A 20,972-nucleotide genomic window follows, 5' to 3' on the forward strand; every position below is an offset into this window, starting at 1 on the left:
TTTTATAAGACATGTGTGATTTCAGTTTCTCATGATGAAATGTCTTGCTGCCCCGTCCCTGTAAGCGGAATAAGAAGGGCATCATACATACACATTAAGTTACTGAGATGCTCCCAAACAGTTTCATCCGATTTCACCCGATGATCACAAAAGATTTGACAAATCACGGCGCCTTACCTTCTGCAATGTTTGTCATTTATACTCAGTGGCGGACACCTTTAATGAAGTGAGGCAGGAATTTATGACATGCTTTGCCTTCTTACGCACTTTATTAGCTGAGCATTTTAATCCTGTAGCTTGAACGGTAAAGGAATATGCATATGATGAAAAGATGGCTTATTTGTTTTCGATACTGTTGAATCCACGTTAAGTGTTGGTCAGGGACCACCCTCTCTCACCACTTTTTTTTTTTCCTTTTTACAAAAGCCATTTTTGGTCTGAAAAATATGGTTAGTATTGTATTCAACCTACAGGTGTTTGAGAACAACACCGTATTTGAAGAAGTGTCAGTCATATCAGGAACAGCTACACTTGGGCTTGTTCTTATTTTACTTCTAATGAAATCGCAACATAAAGCCATCAAAAAAAAAAAAAATCATCAAACCTTCTTGGTAGAAACTCATTGGACCAAAAGACTAAGAGAGATGATGCTGGGATGGGATCTTCTAGGGATCAGCAAGGCCAGGTATTTGGGAAAAATAAAAAATATGTAGAGACTACACTTGCTATTAGGAGGAATATTAATATACATACTAGCAGACAGTATATAATGATAAAGGAAGGCTATGGTGGCCGGGCGGGCACTCTGTGGTTGATCTGCATAGGTACATTATAGCTGACCAGACAGAATGCACGGCTTGTAAACCAAGAACTGAAAACTCTTCACGTGAGTCCATTCCTGTGGCTGCCATAATAAGCAACAAATACAAACAGTTCTTTCTCACACCCAGGCAAGCTTCTCTAACAAGAAATGAATTAACATTGTGAAATGACGAGAGCAATTAAAAACAAAACTCCTTTCTCTAATAAGAAAATTAAAAATAATTTGGAGAGGGGAGCTTCTTCAAAGTCGAAAACACAGCCAAGAATTTGACCTCTTTTGCAGTAGATGGAGGACAAGCGAAATCATGTATGGGTGGGGGTGGGGCTCCGGTGGTAGGTTGCTTGTCTATCACGTAGCTGGCTCTGGGTTTGGTCCCAGCATAGGACCCCCCCCCCCAAAAAAAAAAAAAAAAAAAAAAAAAAAGAAAGAAAGAAAAGAAAAGAAAGAGAAAAGAGCGAGAAGTCTGGCCAGCCTACCAATCGTGCAGTGTTCTCCATTCCATCCCTGGCTGCACTCGCACTTGCCGTTCTTGCAGGTCCCATGTTCGGCACAGCGAGGGTGGCAAGCTCTCTGATTACACGCCGGCCCTGTCCAGCCTTCTTCACAGCGGCAAGTGCCCCCCATGCAAACGCCGTGTGGGCCACAGTCCACCGAGCATATTTCTATATTGCAAAAAGAGGAGTCCAGGAAAGAGAAAAGAACGGGTTGGGGGTGAGAAGGAGAATTATTAGGAGTTACAACTTAGCTGTCAAAGGGAAAAAGCAAAGTCACTGTTAATTTCAGCATCAGTCAGTTGCAACTGTGAATGGTAAAAATTTTACATTCCTTCATCTTTAATTTTACACGTTGGCTATGCAAGTACATAAAACACATGCCAATTGTTTGGGAAATTTTCTTTATAGTTATTTTATACACAAAATACTACGTATATAGGATAGTCATATGTAAGCATATAAGGCTACTCCTTGGCAGCCAAGAAAAAATATGCACACCCAAATGATGAGATACTTGAGTAGTAAAGTCTGTCAGAGACTTAACAGGAATTGCATTACATACGGTTACTGAGAAGTGAAAAGGGCTGACTGCTAAAGCCATGGCTTAAAATTTTTTAAATATTCAGAAACTTTAGGGAGACCATTATAGAAAGTACATTAGCTTGCTTACACATGCTGGCATGCTGGTTAAATAAGAGGAAATGTTTTTCCTATTTAGTAAATTTGTACGCTTGACAGATACAAATTGCCTAGCTCACATAATAGAAAACCAGTTTAATGATATATATACACGCATCGATTCTGTCATTTGAAAAAACAAAGATTTTCATCCACTCGAATTTTTGAAAGGCGCACAATGACCAAATGCCTTCAAATTGTATAAAATTAGATTAAGCCTTTAAAAAGAATTCAGATATCTGAAGTAATTTGTTGCTGTTGTTGTTTTTTTTTTAAAATAAAGCTTTCTTAAGAGCTTTACTTTTAACTAGGTCTAAGGGAGAAAGAGGAAGAAAGAGAGGGCGGAGGAACTCTGACAAACAGTTGAGTTTTTATTCTTTATATATGAAGTTAACTGTGGGTTTTGTCCTAAGACTGCAAATCTGCTGTTCCAGTTTTGGTTTTCATTCCAAAACCATTTCTAATAAATAGAGAAGAGATGGCTGCCTTGTTTCTTTACCATGGAAAGTAGCAAGCTCTGGTGTCACCACACAGTCCTGTTCTCACACTCAGTCCCCAAATGACACTTCTTGTGTATCTTCCTCACCCACATCCTTGCCTCCTATTGACACTACAGTCAAACATTATGAGGACTGTAACATCCTCATGACTAACGCACAGGACGTTAGCTGGGACAGAGTTGTGTCCCGGCTTTTTCTTTTCTTTTCTTTTTTCTCCCCATACCATGTTTTTCCATCTCCTTTGAATTAAATTTTTGATTAAGAGACCAAGATGATTTGATTAACTTCAGAGCAACACAGCAGCATCACCTCAGCATCAGAAGAGGGGGTTTCTGGAGGTTCCCCCTTTTATTCAATCGAATCAATTTTTCATTAGGGTGAAGTTGTTTATCAGCGTTTAACATACTGGCTTTGAGCAAGGTGCGTCAATCTTTGTAATGAACTTATTAATTAGAGTTAATTTAATTGAAGTGCAATTGAAGGGCTAATTAATGGACACACTGCTGGTGGAGATAGAGGGAAACTGTTGCTTTCAAACCTATAAACTCTATCATGGAAATAATTCATTTTTTCCCTCTTTTTTTTAAATAGCTTCACTCAATGCTCTTGTTATAAATTCTACTCTCTCAGTGAATCTACTTATCTGAAGGTCATGTTCTCAATAGCAAAAAGAGATAGCTCGCAGTGTTTTCCTTTAGGGTTCATTTAGTTAAAACCTTTGATTTATATTGTTAGCAAACGTTCGGCCACATACGTAAGCACACAGTAATGCTTGCATAAGCTGTAAATAAGACCTACACAGCTGTCAGTACTGGGCAGATACAGGACAAGATGCGATCACAGGGTGAGCCTGAGCACGGTGAGGTCATTGCTATTTATCTTACGTTTTCTGTCTTCTCACAGCTGATAATTAAGTCTAACATTTTTCTATATTTAACCTTTTTCTCCCAAAGAACACTTCTTTTTCTCATTCGTAGTATACACTGAGTTTAATGTCCTACACTTCTGCTTTGAAGTGAGGCCATAAACATGAGCAGAACAAAGTTCTTCACCCACTTTCTACTTTCAGATTTTATTTTTTTTAATTTTGGATAGAATTTTCTTATATATTCTCAGCTATAAACTAGTTACATCAGCATGGACATAAAATAATAGAGGATATGGTTCGGCAATTTAATCTGTGAACTCACATTTATTTACTTATTTATTGCTATTCGTGGCAAGATGATGTTATGAAGGTGGATAGCATTTTTAGTCATTTTAAGATTTATATGGAACAAAACCAGTGGGCATTCTGTCCGTTCCTTTGCTGCTTGGATGAGAGTGGGAAGCAAACTGGGATGACATCTTTTCAGCCACGGCTATTGTACAGTAAGTGTGATTAGACTGGTGCTCCCGCGGGAGGACAGACCTGAACCCAGAACCCTTACTACTCAAGCAATCACCCCTACAAAACTAACGTGGGCTTTCTTTTGTGGAATGCATTTTAAAGGAAAGTACAGGAGCTAGAAATGTAATTAAGCAAAATTTCAGAAATAACTGCTTATTTTGATTCTTATAACTTAAATATGTGTTTCTTTCTCTTTTGTTGTTTTGTTTTGTTTCGGTTTTTCAAGGCAGGGTTTGTCTGCGTAACCCTGCTGTCCTGGAACTCACTCCATAAACCAGGCTGGCCTCGAACTCAGAGATTCACCTGCCTCTGCCTCCCAAGTGCTAGGATTAAAGGCATGTGCTACCACTGCCCAGCTAAAATATGGCATTTTAAAAGAAAACTGGACAAACAAAATGAATACAGACAGTGTCAGGGCCTCAAGCTTGATAAATATTGGTTGGAAAAAAATTTCCTAAAACTTTTTAGTGAGATGGTTGGGCCTCTCTCCCCTGCTATTATTTCTATAACACAGGCAGAGTACATTCTGTCTGCTTTCAGAAGTATTTGCTAGGGAGGGAAGGGAGGGAAGAGAGAAGACTGGCAGAGGAAGGAGGGAGTGAGAAAAGAGTGAAGGGAGGGAAGAGAGTGTGAGAGGGAGGGAGGGAGGGAGGGAGGGGAGACAGAGAGGGGAAATGAGAAAACATAGTCATTCTTGGGCTGAAAAGAAATGTTTTAAGACTATTACAAATTAACCTATAGAAACAATTCTTTTAGCTTACTTCCAGGTTTGCATTGGAAGAATCAGAGATGATTTTGAGTCACAGGAAGGAAAAGACGGCACCCGAGTTTCTCAAAATTCCAGGAAAGCAGAATTTGTAAAGTTCACCAGTTTTCCCCAACTCTGTCTTTAAAAACAGCAACAATTGTGGGGCCTTGCTGCACTCGCAGAGAACCTGGGTTCAGTTCCCAGCACCCACATGGCAGCTCGCAAGTGTCTGTGATAACAGTTTCAGGAGATCCGATGTCTTCTCCCGGGCTCTGTGGGCAGTGCTGTGCACATGGTGCATATATATACATGCGGGCAAAACACTCGCACACAGAAAAATAAATGAATGAATCTTTAGGGAAAAAAACCCCAGCAATGTGAATTAGCTGCCTGGAAGTACTTTGTTTCATTGTACACTACTAGGCCACATTAATAAAGAAAATAAGTTCGTTTCATGGCTCTGATAACTGGGCAATACAGTGAATACTTAGAATTGGAATGCCCTCTGAATGGATGAAAAATGGAAATAAACTACAGTTCATCTTTGCATGCTTCTAACTACTGTTTGCTGATGTCTGCAGTGCCACAGTATCAGCACTAACACTGCAGAAGACTCTATTCTACACATAGATGCTCGGCTAGCGCATCTGAACCCAACTGCCCATGTACTAAGTAGCGACACTATTATCCCCACCTTATAATAAAGCAACGGAGGCCCAGGGAAGTTATCCAACTTGCTCTACCCAAATATAGCTACCGAATGACCAATCTCTATAAGCAGAACCCAGAGTTAGGAGTGAAGCTCACTTGCCCAAGGTCCCCAAGTTCGATACCCAGCATTGGAAGAAAGAAAGAAAGAAAGAAAGAAAGAAAGAAAGAAAACAAAACAAAATAAAACAAAAATTGATTGGACCTGAACAGCCGGACTCCTGTGTTCATAAGTTCATCAGAGAAACAGGAGCTGGGTCGGGGGTGGGGGTGGGGCAGGTGGAAGAGCGGAAAGACAATCAAACTCAGCATGGCTGGGACAATCTCGTCTGTTCTTCATCCTTTCTCATCCTCATCTCACTAATTTCTTCTCCTCTCCTTTCCCCACCCCCACCCCCCAAATACTTATTATTGTTTGAGTGTCCTTCATTTTCTCTCCTCCCAACTAATACCAACCTGCCTCTGCTATGTCTCTTTCCTGACCTCGGGGCCCCTTTTCAACACTGATATGGATCCCAGTTCCCTTTGCTTTGGACTTTCAACTCTTCTCACCAAACTTGTATCTCTTATTCGGCACCCCCCCCCCCCATCCCCCCACTCCCTGCTCCAGAAAGTCTTAACTGTTGTTCATTTAAAATGTTGCCTTTGTTTTATCCTTTTCATTTCTATTGATTCCAAACTACTTGCCATCTCCTCAGTCCATGCTTCTGCTCAATCCTCTTGCGAGTAAACTGAGACACACAGTAATTTTCTGAAGAGTAAAGATCCATGAAATAGACTTGGCCGTGAACACATGTATCCGACTTCACAGCCCGAGTCCTCAGACATTTCCTAAACGGTTTCCTTAGGCGCAAATGGCCCCTTACCTGCCCTTCCCCTCGAGACTGCCAAGTTTAAATGAAGGGAAAAGTGTTAATAGAACTCCCTGAGAAAATTTCCAGTGCTCATCAAGATGGGATCACCCCTCTGAGTTTAGCAAATTATTCCATGTAACACTTCATATGATATTATATTGGCATCTAATTATTTCACGTGCGCTCATCTTAGCTCCCAATTAAAACTGTAATCTTCTAGGCTGAATGGCATCCTCTCACACTGTGTGACTAATGACTGGGAATATTGTGGAATTAGTTCCTGAGTTGCAACCGGCATTACCAAAAAAAAAAAAAAAATCAGCAAGTACCATTTCGTACAATGTCCATTTCCATAATGCCCGGGTATGTGCATATGTCTGTATACTAGTGATTACGATTACTGTGATTTCTCTTTTAATATAATTTAAAATTTGTATTGAACTAGTACCCATAATGTGCATTTATATGTATTTTTTACTGTGATCATATTCAGCCTTCTGTTGTCAGACAAATTTCATTATTTTAAATTGCAGAGTATTTGTCCCTGAAATAAGGTGCCTAAATTTCTGGGCATGGTGGCATAGGACTGTGAGTACAGGGCCAGTCTCTTAGGGAGTAGGTCTGAGGCCAGCCAGGGACTAGTGCGTCTATGTAGTATAGATACAAGGAGACTGAAGAAGATAGGGCTGTCTTGTGAAGATGCAAGACAATATTGTTAATAACAGAGAAGAGTAAATTGTTAATAATAATAAGTTACTGAAGCTTATTTCCTTTTTGATAAGGAGTAACTACCTCATTCCTTTAAACATTTATATCTTTGGAAAAAAATTTAGTTACGCAATTTAGTTTAACAAGTGTGCTTGAGAGAGTAAAATATCCCAAATCTTAAGCATATCTTGGTAAATACTTGCTTCTCTTGAATTAATTGACCTTACCATTTGAGCAGTCTGGGCCGGTCCAGTTTGGGTCACAAGTGCAGGAGCCGCTTTCCTGAAGGTATGTCCCATGGCCCGAACACTGGTCTGGGCACATGGTCTTCAGTATTTCACAGTTGCTGCCACCCCACCCTGGGTTGCAGTGACACTCCCCATGGATGCACACGCCATGGTTAGAACATCCAGGGTCTAGACAGTCCGCTAGAGTCAAGAGAGGAGAACAGGCTTTTATTAAAGAGGAAAGATATCATAAAGTTAACGCAGGACAGAGAATCAACTTTTATTTATTTATTTTATCAGAGACAGGGTTTCTCTGTGGAGCCTTGGCTGTTCTGGACTTACTCTGCACACCAGGCTGGCCTTGAACTCAAAGAGATCCATCTGCCTTTGCCTCCCCAGTGCTGGGATTACAGGCATGTGCCACGGCGCCTGGCTAAGAATCAACTCTTAGTTTAATTCATACGAATGTTTTAGATGATCTAACATTTATCTACCATTCTCAAGAACTTGTTTCTGAAAGAGCAGGGAATTGTATATAGTACAAGCGAGTATTAAGAACCAGCCTGATGCCATTCGGGTGACTGAGACCTTAGCAAGGATCTGCCATTTTCATGGATTAGACCAATGCGCTCTGGGGGCTTTAGGCAACTGCTCTGTGCTGTGCCTAAGCGGAGGCACAGCTACTGTCTTTTGGAGAACAGACCCTGTACACGCTGACCTGCTCCACAAACGCTGACCACTGACAGCTGTATGCGATCCTCAAACTGTTTGAGAAATAAACGAGTCGCCCACTCTATTCTTCTTAATTCACTTTAATGTGCTTTAGAAGATGAGATTTAATTTAGCAATTTGACTCAATAAAACTTTACACTTGTACGGTCAATGGCCTGAAAATTTAATTCCAGAGACTTAATTGCATTACTTTGTGAGTGTAGATCAATAAAATCAATTTGATTGGAGAACGGAAATGGTGCTTTTTTGCTTTCTGGGGGGAAAAACCCAGTTTAACTGCACTTTACAGTATAGTGTCTTTTCCCTCATCATCCTATACAGTGATGGAACAAATCCACAATGTTGTTCTTATTCATTACATTACATTCAATTCTTCTTTCTTTCTAGAGATGACAAAGAAGTCAGCATCAATGTAAAAAAAAAAAAAAAAAAAAAACAAACAAAAAACAAAAAACAAAAAACCCCCCCAAAACAAAACAAAACCAAAAAACCAAAAAACCAAAACAAAAAACCCCCAAAAAACGAAGAAGAAACAAGCCAGTCCTTTGTTGGATTTCCAAACACAAATGCTTGCTTACTTTCTCACAGTTAAAAAAAAAAAAAAAAAAAAAAGAATTACTCATGCTACAGAAACCGAGCAAAAGTTGCTCTTTGGTATTTGTTCTTTTTATTAGTTCAAATGTTAATAGAACAATGCATTCATAAATATGGAAATAAAAACTGCTTTCCTAAAAAGCATGTGAAAGAGACGGTCACTTGCCAAACTGAAGATGACAGATTTAATCTGTTTCTTTAGGGAGAAAACAATAGGGCTCAGTAAATATTGACGTGTTTACCTTCTTCACAATTTTCTCCTTTGTATCCTGAGTTGCAGGCGCAAGATCCCATGATGCAGATCCCACGACCCCCACACTGCGGGTCAATGCACTGGGTAGTTGGCACATCACACTCGGTGCCCTTCCAGCCACTGAAACACAGGCAGCGGCCCTTGGAGTACTGCCCGTTGCCACTACAGAGCACCGGACAGGCTGCTGTGAAATAACACAGGACAGAAGGTTCAACAGCCATGTTTTTCCACCGAGCCTCCCGAAAGAACAAGCGATGCGCCATTCCCTCCTCGCCCGCCCCCCCCCCCTCCGCCCCTCACCCCGCTACTTTCCCGTGCTGCTAAGTTTTCCTCAGTTTGATGTATTTCTACAGCTTATTTATATCGGCGTAAGGAGAGAGTCTAACTTGCATACCTCTTGAACAATCCGGACCCAGAAACCCTGGAAAACAGTGGCAAGTTCCAGAAACACATTCTCCATTTCCATGGCAATTTCGGGGGCATTCCACCACAGACTCTGAAGGAGAGACAGGGTGAGGGGAGCATTTGTGAGGCGCCCACCTCTTTCCAAAGTGGTCACTCTGTTCATTTTAGTTAGGTGTCGATGCGATTATGGGTGGCTCACCCCATAAACCCTGAATTGATTCATTTATATAAGATAATCTGCATGCTGACGCAAGGCAGTGACGCTTCAAATGCAGATTTTTAAAGTGTTCTCTTGAGGTGCTTTTCTTCCCCACCATAATTTACAGCCTTTCTTACAGAGCTTTAGGGCTTGCTACCTAGTCACAAATGAGCAATTCAGAAACGGTTCATTTTACACGGGCTTTTTATCACTCTAGAAACCGCTCGAGTGCGGTAAAGGTGAGCTAGTTTCTACTCCGCCGAGTTTAGGCTGGAGGTGGGAAAGGATGCTTTGAAGAGGGTCCTACCTATAACAATGGTGTTAAAGGACACCTGCTCTGGGTTTTTCCCATCGTTATAGAAGGCCAGATGCCAGATTCCAGCATCCAAGTACTGGATAAAGCCAGCTTCGTGCAGGCTGACGGATCTCGCCTGGCGCCCGGCTCTTTCGGATTCCACCAGGTTCCGCTGTTCTCTTGCAATTAACCTGCTGCCATCCAGGAGCTCCACAAAGTCGTACTGGGGACAACCGGCAAGGGAAACAAGGTTAGTCGCCAGAAACCACGCCCACTTTGCTACTTCCTCCAGCTTTCTCTCCTTTGCGAGTGAACACAATGTTAGAAAAGCAGCTCTTGATTGACAGGCCCAAATGGTAGACGCCTTCCCGGCATGGATTTTTGTGGCAGTAAGAACTAATCTGTTGCACCTCCTTGTATTTAAACTAAAATGATAGCCTTTTCCTTTGTAGGGAGTTAAGCCTTCCAAATTTACTCCGTTTTCTTGACCGATGACAAATTTGGTAAATTTAGGCAGTTTGGGGATCCAAACGTGACATCTATTCTATCTTACTCAGACCATGAAGGACTTAAGAGCACGAATGACTTGATGTTTATGTATCGCAACTTCTGCTTCCTGGGAACTGGGCAGCCCTATACTTCTATCCTGGATTAAAGCCAATAAACCGATTACCTGAGGGTTTCGTGTGCTGGAGAAACCACCACGCCCAGAGTAAGGGTAATGACGGCATTATCCATTTTCTTTTTCTTTTCTTTTTTTTTTTTTTTACCCCACAATTTAGTCACAAGCACTGGAGGTTGAGAGAGTTGAACTGGAGAATTTGATTGACATGATTGAAAGCAATGGGTAAAACCTTGTAAAACAAGTGGCAGTGAATTTGGAAGACACTAAAAAGACTCTCCAGTATTGGTTTTAATAAATTTACTAGTCAATAGCGTCTTAATAAAGTACAGTGGTTCTCTCGCTGTTCGCTTGTTCAGTTTCATTTTACTTCCGAGACGTATTTAATGTAAAAGCTCGCAAGAATGTGTACAGACTGTGCCTGAAACACATAACTGTAGCACTATGTATCTGCCCCATTAATACTTCATGACTGATTCTTTAAATGGGAGAGTTGCGTGAGGAAAAAAATTATTATATGGCTTTCTTAATCAAATCAAATCAAATAACTAAAACTAGTTATTGGAGTTTTGGGGAATTATACTTAAAACAGATTGCCACTGTGCAGTCCAAAGACATTTGCTGTTGCAATAAGAGAATTTAATATGTGATTCAGTCTGTGACTTATTAAAGCCTTTATTTAAAGGAAAGCGTTTTGTTCTTTGGGTAGCAATATGTAAGATATATGCCAACTTCATTAGTACTCAAGAAACTTTCAACTTTCTTATGAAGATGAAAATAATGACGTCTCCGGCTAGTGGCAGAAAGTTCTCCGGGGTTCCCCTGTCTTGTGGCTGGAAGAGGACAAAGCCTGGTTTTGAAGGGTGCCTCCACCTCATAAAAGTACTCCTACTTACTCATCAGATTTAAATATCTATATTTTCAGGGCAAAGCAAGTGGGGGGGGACGGGGGGGAAGCCTCTTTTTGCAGCTCAACCCGATACTTTTCTACCATGATATGCAGCAGCCAAAGAAGCAAAAGGGCAGACATTTGGAGTGTTAAGTCATCTCTCAAGTCTACAGTCAACTGCCACCGCCAACACAGCGACGATGGCATTTGTGCCACAGCTGAACGTCTCTGGACTGCTAGAGCGGTGGGTAGCACGGTGTGTGTGTGGGGGAGTGGCTGATGGCTTTAAGTCCCAGCTCTAGGTTTTTGTAATGACATTTCGTAGATGACTTCAGGAGCGCTACTCAAAACACCTGAAGAAAATGACCTTCTTTACTCTGTAATCATCTCCACCCGCAAATAACCAAATTATATGGCTTGTTCTTCAGGCATAACGAGATCATACATTGGGCAAGTCTGAGCCTTGCTCTACTTATAAACTGAACTGTATATGGAAATCTAATATAGAAATGTGTATATATATTTTTTATGTTTTTTTTTATTTTATTTTTTGATGGGGAGAAGTCTTAAGAATGTAGCAATTTTCAGTATGAGATCCTTTAGATTTACTCTTCAATCTCAAACTCTGGGTAGCTGTCACGGCCAACATCCGCATCTCATGAGGATGTCACTAAAGTGGACCTATTTCATCTCCCTTTAAGGCGGTAGTCCTCACCCTTCCTAATGCTGTGACCATTCAAATACAGCTCCCCAGGTTTGGGTGAGCCCCACAACCATAAAATTATTTTTTTATTGCTCCTTCATATCTTTAGTTTTGCTACTGTTGTAAATCATAATGTAAATATCTTATACACAAGATACATGATATATGACCCCCCCCTCCCCAGGGATTATAGCCCACAGGTTGAGAACCACTGCTTTAAGGGCAATTTTTGTGATATCACTGTATTCTTATGTTATTATCTAGTGTGTGTGTATGTGTTATAAACTTTATAATTCTCAAAGTTGCTTTGAGCGTCAATGTATTAACAAGGAGCTTTGTGAACTCAATAAAAGAAAGGATTGCTCCTGTTTCTTTTTCCGCAGTTTACTATTTAATCAGCCATGTAAAAATGCAAATAGACTTTTCCTGGTATCTTGGTAGTTTACTTTGGAAAAAGCTAAGACTATCTAACCATCTGCTTAATTCAATTTCTGTTATTAATTCAGCGGAGCATCAGTCAGTGAATGCCTGATTGAGTCCTCTAACTATCTTTTTTTTTTTTTTTGGAGCCATGTAGTCCTGGATGGGGCTCACTGCCTCTCAAGTGCTAGGTTGAGAAGAGTGCACCATCACACCCAGCCCTTAGAAATCTCCTCCCCACGTTTCTGATGGTGGTGTAGTCTTGCTGTATGTCACTGGAACATAGAAGGAAAATGTAGAAATTTCTCAATTCAACTCTCTCATTTTACCAATAGACAGTGAATCTTGGAGGAGTTGTTACTTGCACCTGGTCACATACGACATAAAATCAAAAAGTTGTACAGGAGTGTTTGGAACTCAGGTTTCTGCCTCTTTTTTAAAAAACAGCCTTCAGAAGGCAAATGCATTTGCCACAGCACAGGGCTGTAGAGCACAGAATGCCTTCTGTAGGCTTCCAACTGTCCAGGAGAATAAATCGGCCATCAGGGAGAAGAAAGTCAATTGGATTCTTGGCAACGATCAAATGGACAGTTTTATAAAGGGTCGCAAAGACTTTGACTTTTAAAACTCAAGTGACTATTCTGAGGGGTTGGCCGTTTTTAATTATTTCAGGTTGATTTATTTAATGCTCCCCGGGAACAGAGAAATGTTCAATTTGGGCTGCTTTATAGCATATTTCATGTTTAAACACTGGATTCAGAAACAGCTGTTTGCTCTGATGATCTTGAATAAACCGGAGGAAGGAAGTCTAATAACAAGGCTTAAGAAAGAGCATACGCTACACAAATAATATATAGTGCTAGAAAGGAAGGCTGGATATCATGGGTACTGTACTGAAATAATGGTGCAATTGTAAGAAAACACAAAACTGCACCTTTCAGTTTGCTAATTGTATGTGGTACGCATCTCCAGCAAGAAATCAGCCATATATCCTTAAACAAACTCTTAAAGTGCACAGCACATGTTTTAAAATAGCTCTAGCTGGCCTGGAACTTGCTACATAGAACAGGCTGGCCTTGAACTCTATCGGCCATTTCCTTAGCCTTCTCCTCCCAAGTGCACGTACCCCCATGCCTGGATACAACATGCATGTATACACACATGCACACAAGCATGTGTGCTTGCACACTTGCTTCACCTAAAATTATTTTCAGATGACTTTAAATTGCACATTCACGAATGTGCTTAACTTAGAGAACTCTTCCTTGAATGGGAGAAAAAGAATTTAATTTCACACATAGGTTCAGTAAAGAGAGGTTTCCGCATCTCACTGGACATAGGTACGATCTGTCTGAGGTGACCAAAGTTCTACAAATTCACTCTTATTGAATTGTTTTTTTTTTTTCTAGCTCTGTGACGAATGAGATAAAAATTTTGATTGTGATTGCAATGAATCTGTAAATAGTTTTTGGTAAAATCATCATTTTCACAATATTAAGTCTCCCAATCCATGAGCATGGGATGGCTTTCCATTTTTCAGTGTCTTTCTCTATGTCCCCGCCCCTTCCCCACCCCAGAGGCTTAAAGTCAATATTACACTGGGGTAAATTTTAAAGCTTAAAATTCGACACTTTTACATCATACCAATTATTTGACAAAGAAGGACCCAAGGCATTCCGTTTGACAGCACAGATTTGAGAATATATTGTAACATATTAGGAAAAAGTTACACAGCCATGGAATCGATAGGCATTTTAGAAAGCATGCTGAGAATTTCAGCATTTCTTTCAAGTTGTGATTTCTTTACTAGTATCTGAGGATTGTAGAAAATAATCACAGAGTATGTAGTTTGCATGAAAACCTCAGTCTTTTATAAATGAAAAAAAAAAAAAAAGCCCTAATTTGGAATTCCACAAGGAAATAAACTTATCATAAAGCATGTGAAGCTCATCTAAGTGTTAATTAATTTTTTAATTCCTCTACTTACTAGCATAATACACCTTAGAAAAATCTCTCTTCCAATTTGACTGTAGATAATTCAAAAATTTCCTTTTAGACACTATGGGCCTTTTTTTCCCCTTCTGCTGATAGAGATTGAAACTTACATCTTATCTCCTTTGAAATGCCACATATGCTGTGACTCGGACTTTATTTTTTGTGGTGGTTGGGATTGATCCCAGGGTGTCAGGGCCTCAAAGAGTCTAGGCAAGTACTCTACTGTTGAGTCATATTCCTAGCCTACTTTTTTTTTTTTAACTTTGTAATTTATCTCACTAAGATGCCCAGGCTAGCCTTGAACTCGTGACTCTCCTGCCTCAGCCTTCAGAGTCACTGGCTTGCCCGTGGACATTTTGGTAGTGGTTCTCCAGGGGTGGCTGTTACAGTGGGAATATTTTTATGCAAAGAACTGACTTTAAGATGCGATGGATCCAGTAGTCTGAGGAACACATTGATGCCGTCATGCTTGGTTTTCTATAAACATTCTGCCTAGTCATGTTACTTACTCTTCCTTGTTTTCAAAGAGAAATTGTGGTTAACTAGCATGCTTGTTATGCTTGCGCTTCCATATTTTCTTCACTAAAAAACTAAATCCGACATAAATCTCAAAACCTGCTTTAAGAAAAGCAATAGATTTAAGATGAATATGTGTACACCGGTGATATGAAAGGTATAAGACCACCTGAAATTACAACAGCATCTTGGAGCAGGTACAGTGTGCTAGATACCCACTTGATGGTTATTAGGTTCCTGAGATGTTTTTAAGCCATTGTAACCAATCATTAGCACCACAAGCCACGCCCTTAAGCCATTTTAACCAATCATTAGCACCACAAGCCATGCCCTTCTTCCTGCTAGTGAGTCAGAAGGCTCCAACAAGCAAGCAGGAGCTACACTCAAAACTTCTATGGCACAAGATCCACCGAGAAGTGACGGCTTCCCCCAATAGCCAACGAGTTTGAGGGACAGAGTAAGGTTCAGAAATGCAAACCGGGCTTCTGCATTTTATTGGCGACTCACCTGTGTGTGGGAAGGTGGTAAGCCTTTCCGGCCATATACTCCGATCAATGCATCCTTCTGAAGAGAGATGTTGAACTTAAGAAACTGTGGCTGATCAATAAAGAGCTGTGATCTCCAGAAGATCCCGGGGGGAACCTCTTGAATAGCTCTCCGGCCAATATCAAGTTCTCCAGAATCTATGGTGTTATTTTCATGTGTAATTCCACCTAATTTTCCTGAATGTGAGAGACCCAGCGATGAAGAACAAAACATTAAAATAACAGAGTTTCTTTTCAAGGGAGTTCTTTCCCCTCATTGTTCAGGAGTTCTGACATGTGTGAGATACTCTCTGCCAGTTTTCACTTTAAGGAAATTTTTTTTTTCCTGTGAAGCGTTGTTTTACTAACTCCCATCTAACATTCTTTAAGGCATTTAAGTCAGACCTCTCCGACTTCCCCCAAGGTAAGCTGCTCGCTGAAGCTGTTTCTACACTGCCAGTGTTTCTCATTTATTTGAAACATAAATGTCTGATAAATTATATGCCTTGTTATTTCTTGGGAGAGATTCAGTCTGCTGCTATTCTAACCACAGCACAATCCTGCAGAGTGTGAGCTAAGGAAGAATGAATTATAGAGATTTCCAAGCTGATAAGAGCAACCAATCAATGTTACTGATTCATGTAGTCCTCCTTAAGTCATACAGCAGAGGACAAAAGAAAAAGAAAACCACATGTCAAAAGAGGTAAGTAGGGGGAGCAGGGCTTCAAGAAACAGGAATGCAGGGCAGGGCTAAATTCTCTAAGCTTTTTTTGAGACTGAGTTTCTCTGTGTAGCCCTGGGTTGTCTTGGTACTTGCTCTATAGACCAGGCTGGCTCAAACTCAGAGATCTGCCTGCCTCTGCCTCCCGAGTTCTGGGATTAAAGGCATGCACCATCATGCCTGGCTCAAATTTTCTAAGTTTTAATGTAGGCTATCACAAGACTTCCCATTTCTTGACCACACTGCCCCCCCCCCCCCATGAGCATTAGTGTGTGTGTTGTGCCACCCTTCCCCAAAGACCTTCAATCCTCGGGGGAAACGAACAAACAGACCCTCTGTTCCCCGAATGCCTGGATCTCCTAGTTCTATGACCTGGTTCTAGAAAATAGACCCAAGGTGGTTGTGAAGCAAAGGTGCTCCCCATTGCCTCTTGGCCAAGGTCTTTTCTTAGTCATTCTCCTGAAAACGAGGGTAGGGTGGGGTGGGGATGGGGGGTGGGAGGGAGTGTGTTACAATTTACTGGGAGTAAAAAACAAAGAAACGGTCCAGAGGAGCTGAAGAGACAGAAGGAAATTATCTTCCATCAGATCCAACCCTTTTAACGCGGTAACAATGTTGGCTTACCATTCTCTTTTTTCCCTTTTTTTCCCCCATTAAACTGGAAATAGCCTCCAGAGAACTTGTTAATTCAAAAATTTTAAGATTTAATCTCAAATCAGAGAACTATATTTTGTCCTAAAGAGAGGAGAGAGCCTTCTATCTATGAAGAGCTGTTAATTTAATATTGCTTCCATTTTATTAAGTGTCTGCCAGGGACAGAACATGGACGTATGTAATAAGAAATACAAACCAAAGCACAGTGGTTTCACTATTTACTATGTGGCTGAAACAGCTTAGTCTTCACGGAGCTGATTGCCTGGTCGAGGGGGCAGTCTGTACAAACTGATGAACGGAGTGACAACCTCAAGCTTCATATGACTGGGTCAGGGGAAGGCCACGCCCACTGCAAGCAGGACTTTGAAGGACAGGTGGCTTAAGTGTGTTGGCTAATTTTGGTTGGCAACTTGACTGGCTCTGCAGGCAACTAAAAAGGCAAGCTGTGAGGCGAGGCACAGCCGGGAAGAATGTTCCTCATAAGACTGTGGGTGGTAGGCTAGATTTAAAACAAATAAACTAACAGACAAGCTTTTCTTTGGCTTGTTGGCTTGTTCTTTTACTGGCAAGTTCATCTGCTCTGTCACTGCCACCGCTAGTGCTGGTGGTACATTCCTTCCCTACTATCAGACGCCAGGTTCTTTGGGCTTCTAATCTAGACTGAAGGCGAGTGGTTCTCTAGGTCTTCAGTATCAGGTTCGGACCGTTGAGGCACCCACAATCATGAGCTGAACAGCTACCAGGTTCTCAGCTACTCCAGGGTGAAGACAGCCACTGCTGGACCAACCAGACTATTTTGTGTGAGTCAGTCTATAACCTTTCGATACATATCCATTCTATTGGTTCTGGTTTTTCAGAGAACCGTGACCAGTACGACAAGATACCTGAGTTAGGATAAATGTCACAATTTCAAAAACAAGGTGGAGAAGGGCGTGTGCTCAGATGCGTTTGCTAGAGAAGAAATTCTGAAATCTGACAATGTAGGTTTGAATCCTGGCCATGTCAGAGGCTGAGGGACCTTCTAGAAGAGACCAAAACCTTGGACATAAAACTCATCTGGAAAATGCGGATGGCCACATGACCACTGGTCTACTGTGAGGGCTCAACTCAGTGGCCATGCTCCAAATGAATGTAAGACATCACTGGAGTTACTGGGGGCGTAATGGAAAGTAAGACTGGAAAGGGAAGACAGTATATCGACATTAAAGAATATGCTATTTACACCTGTATGGTTGGGGTTTCTGATGTACAGATACTTTCCCCTTTCTTCTATCAAGGAACATTATTATACTTTTCCTTGAGATGCATATATTTACTGTTATGCATGCTGTTTCTGGCATAGTTTAAAAAACAGAGGCTTCAAGAATTGTATAATGGTCTAATTATATAAATGTTCTCAATGCAGAAATGTTCCTGTGTTCCTCATCCTCCCTCGGTCACCATCTTCCCCACTCCTTCTCCCTACTTCTCTGCATCAGGGGAAAACACCTCAAGATGACTAGGAAAGAGTCCCCACAGTCAGGTGAGTACGGCAGGTGCCCGCTGATGGCTGAGAGGGTGTGGGGGCAAGTCACAGCGCATCCACTCTTGTGGATGAAGGTGAGCTTTGAGGGAGAGTAGGTCTATAGTAAATGTCAAGATTGCTTTTTAGCTGGACTACTGTGTCCTACAGCGACACATACACCATCCGTTGCAAAGGACAGCTATAGCTAAATGGAGACCTGTTAAAAGTTCGGGCAGGCTAAAAGTAAAATGACGTGAGTGCTTGAGGAGTTTTCAAGTGCACAGTACAGGAAGCCTGGAGATGAAGAAGAGAATGGGGAGATGGCTACAATAGTCCAGGTACGATGCAGAGAGGGGTTATACAAGAAAGCTTAATAAAATGCTATTATTTATAATTCCATATAGTTACTTCTTTCTCAGGGTGCATGATCATAGCAGTTAATAACCCTTAAGCAGGAAGGTCTATTTTTCACAAACCAGTTTAGTACTATAAAATACTATAAGGAAATATCAAAATTGACTTTTTAATCTATGAACACTTAGGTCACAGGCCTTGCCCCATTCACATAACATCACTTTTTTTTTTTTTTTTTTTTTTCCCAAGACAGGGTTTCATCTATGTAGCTTTTGCTGTCCTGGACTCACTCTGTAGACCAGGCTGGCCTCAGACTCACAGCGATCCGCCTGCCTCCGCCTCTAGAGTGCTGGGATTAAAGGCGTGCGCCGCCACGCCCCGGCGTAACATCATTTTATGACCACTCCACACTCACTAAAGCAAAATTAGACTAGATGATTAAAAGAAAAGAGGGTAAGACCGTCTCTACTCTGAAGATATTTTTGCGTGTTATTTAGACAGGCATGTTGCTTTATGCAGAGACACCTTAAAATGCTTGATAGCATTTTCCGTTAAGGCACTTCTGCTCAGAAGCCTGTGTTTGCATAGTGAAGTCACACTGGTGAAAGGTTAAAGGTGGCTGGGGCAATGGGATTAGTCTCTCTGAGCACCGAGGCAGTTCCATCTGTGTTGTTTGCACTTCAAACTTCAGACCAACTCAGCAAGGCTGAGACGTTGAGAGAAGGAAACTAAGGTTCAGAGAAGTAGTGTGTGCTCAAAGGATTCAAGTTTCCAAACCATGTCTTTCATATCACCAGTAGAAATCATTTTTGTAATTAAACAAAATACTTTTTAATTAAAACAAAAATACTGCTTTAAATGACCATTTAAACCTATTCACCTACTTCAGGTAAGATGCTTTAACTTATTCAACCATGCCACAGAATCTATAAAGCTTACAAGTATAGGACATAAGGTTATAATGAATTTTTTTCTTATTGGAGAACAGAAAAGTCTCACAGTTTCTCTCTGGCTGGTCTAGAACTCAGAGATCTGCCTGTCTCTGTGTCCTGAGCGCTGGGATTAAAGGTGTGATCTATCTATTTTTGTTCCAAATAATCAGTTTAATAGGAATAGTTTTTTGGTTAAAAAGAAGCTAATCATTCTTTCTTATAGTTCACCATAAATGGTTAATACATTTACATTCTGATTGACTCCCACATAAAGTGTGCGTGTGTGTATGTTTGTAGTGCTGGGGATTGAACCTATGACCTTACACATGGTGGGCCCTTAAGTGCTCCACCACTGAGGTATATAACTCAGGTCTCATTTAGCTTTGACTTTTGAGGCTTTTTGTGTAAGTTGCCCTGGCAATTCTCTGCAGCCTAGCCCGGCCTTGTTCTGCTGTGGATCCTCTGGACTCAGTTTGCAGAGCAGCTGGGGTTGCTGGCATGCAGCATGGGCAACCTTCATGACGCTGAAGACAGCAGCTGCCTTTCCTCCACTAAAATGTGCTATGTATACACCCTACTAAATGTGGCTGTGGCTCACACTTGGACTCACCTGTCCAGGTAATACACGCCTAACACTGTTATTAATAATCACCTCTCCTGTTGCATTTGAAGCGTACGCAGACGATTCTGTCTACTTTTTGGTGACAGTCTCATCTGATGCTGATGGAAGTAAATGTTAGCAAGTTTATGAGTGCACCTGTGCTTTGGGAGCTGTTGGCTATAAGCTGGCAGTGACCCCCAACTTGTTTTCCCTAATACTTCATCTTTGCCCAAAAATATCAGCTCTGAGAACAGCAATGGAGTTCTGGTCTCTCGGATTTAAGGTTTCACTGTCTCTCAATGTGTGGGTCTTGCTTTCTTGTTTTCTCTGTTTGTTGATTTTAAGGGGTCAAATCCTTTTCACTGAAATAATGACAGCCCACTGTGACGCAAGTTAGTGGTTCAACTTACTCACTTAGTGCTAGAGCTCACTCAACAGGTGCCTCTTCTCAGAAAGAGGGTTCCTTTTCATGTAAACAAAAGGAAAATGAAAACAAAACAAAACAAAAAACCCCAAGGTTGACTGAATGTACCCGACTGAAGAGTAGTTGATGTAAAGATGTTTCTGTATCCAAAATGGAAAGAGCCGGTTATGTCATAACGTTATAGGAGCTAGGAAGCCGGGTGCTGGTCTTTCAGACCAGGGCTAGTCCATTAACTGCAGTCATGAGGCCAGGGAACTATGAGACGCACTTTTGGCATTTGTCTTCATTTTCTGGGACATAAGTCATAAGACCCTTAGAAGCTCTGAAGTGACAGTGTCTTTATATGGGGTCTTGAGTGGTCACAGGAGGCTTTAAGGATGGACTAAACCAACCCAGGGTTAGAGCAGGTCTCCAGTCTCACAACCGCCAGGGTGGAGCTGACAACACATGGCCACTGGTTTAATCAGTCATGTCTATGTTATGAGACCTCCATAATAACCCAAAA

At 41.2% G+C, this 20,972-nt stretch overlaps 1 protein-coding gene across 1 annotated transcript in view; it reads right to left on the bottom strand.

The window, feature by feature from the left end:
• Nucleotides 1-20,972, bottom strand: part of Tenm3 (teneurin transmembrane protein 3) — a 505,702-nt gene that overhangs the window by 100,753 nt on the left and 383,977 nt on the right. Inside the window, exons 6-11 of the mRNA XM_051169939.1 lie at nucleotides 15,261-15,475; nucleotides 9,621-9,831; nucleotides 9,104-9,205; nucleotides 8,699-8,893; nucleotides 7,131-7,331; nucleotides 1,300-1,485 (exon numbers count right to left, since the gene is read on the bottom strand). Coding sequence (XP_051025896.1) covers nucleotides 1,300-1,485; nucleotides 7,131-7,331; nucleotides 8,699-8,893; nucleotides 9,104-9,205; nucleotides 9,621-9,831; nucleotides 15,261-15,475 — 1,110 coding nt within the window. The remainder of the gene's footprint in view (nucleotides 1-1,299; nucleotides 1,486-7,130; nucleotides 7,332-8,698; nucleotides 8,894-9,103; nucleotides 9,206-9,620; nucleotides 9,832-15,260; nucleotides 15,476-20,972) is intronic.

Source organism: Acomys russatus, chromosome 27 (assembly GCF_903995435.1).
Source record: "Acomys russatus chromosome 27, mAcoRus1.1, whole genome shotgun sequence".
Classification (NCBI taxonomy): Eukaryota; Metazoa; Chordata; class Mammalia; order Rodentia; family Muridae; genus Acomys; species Acomys russatus.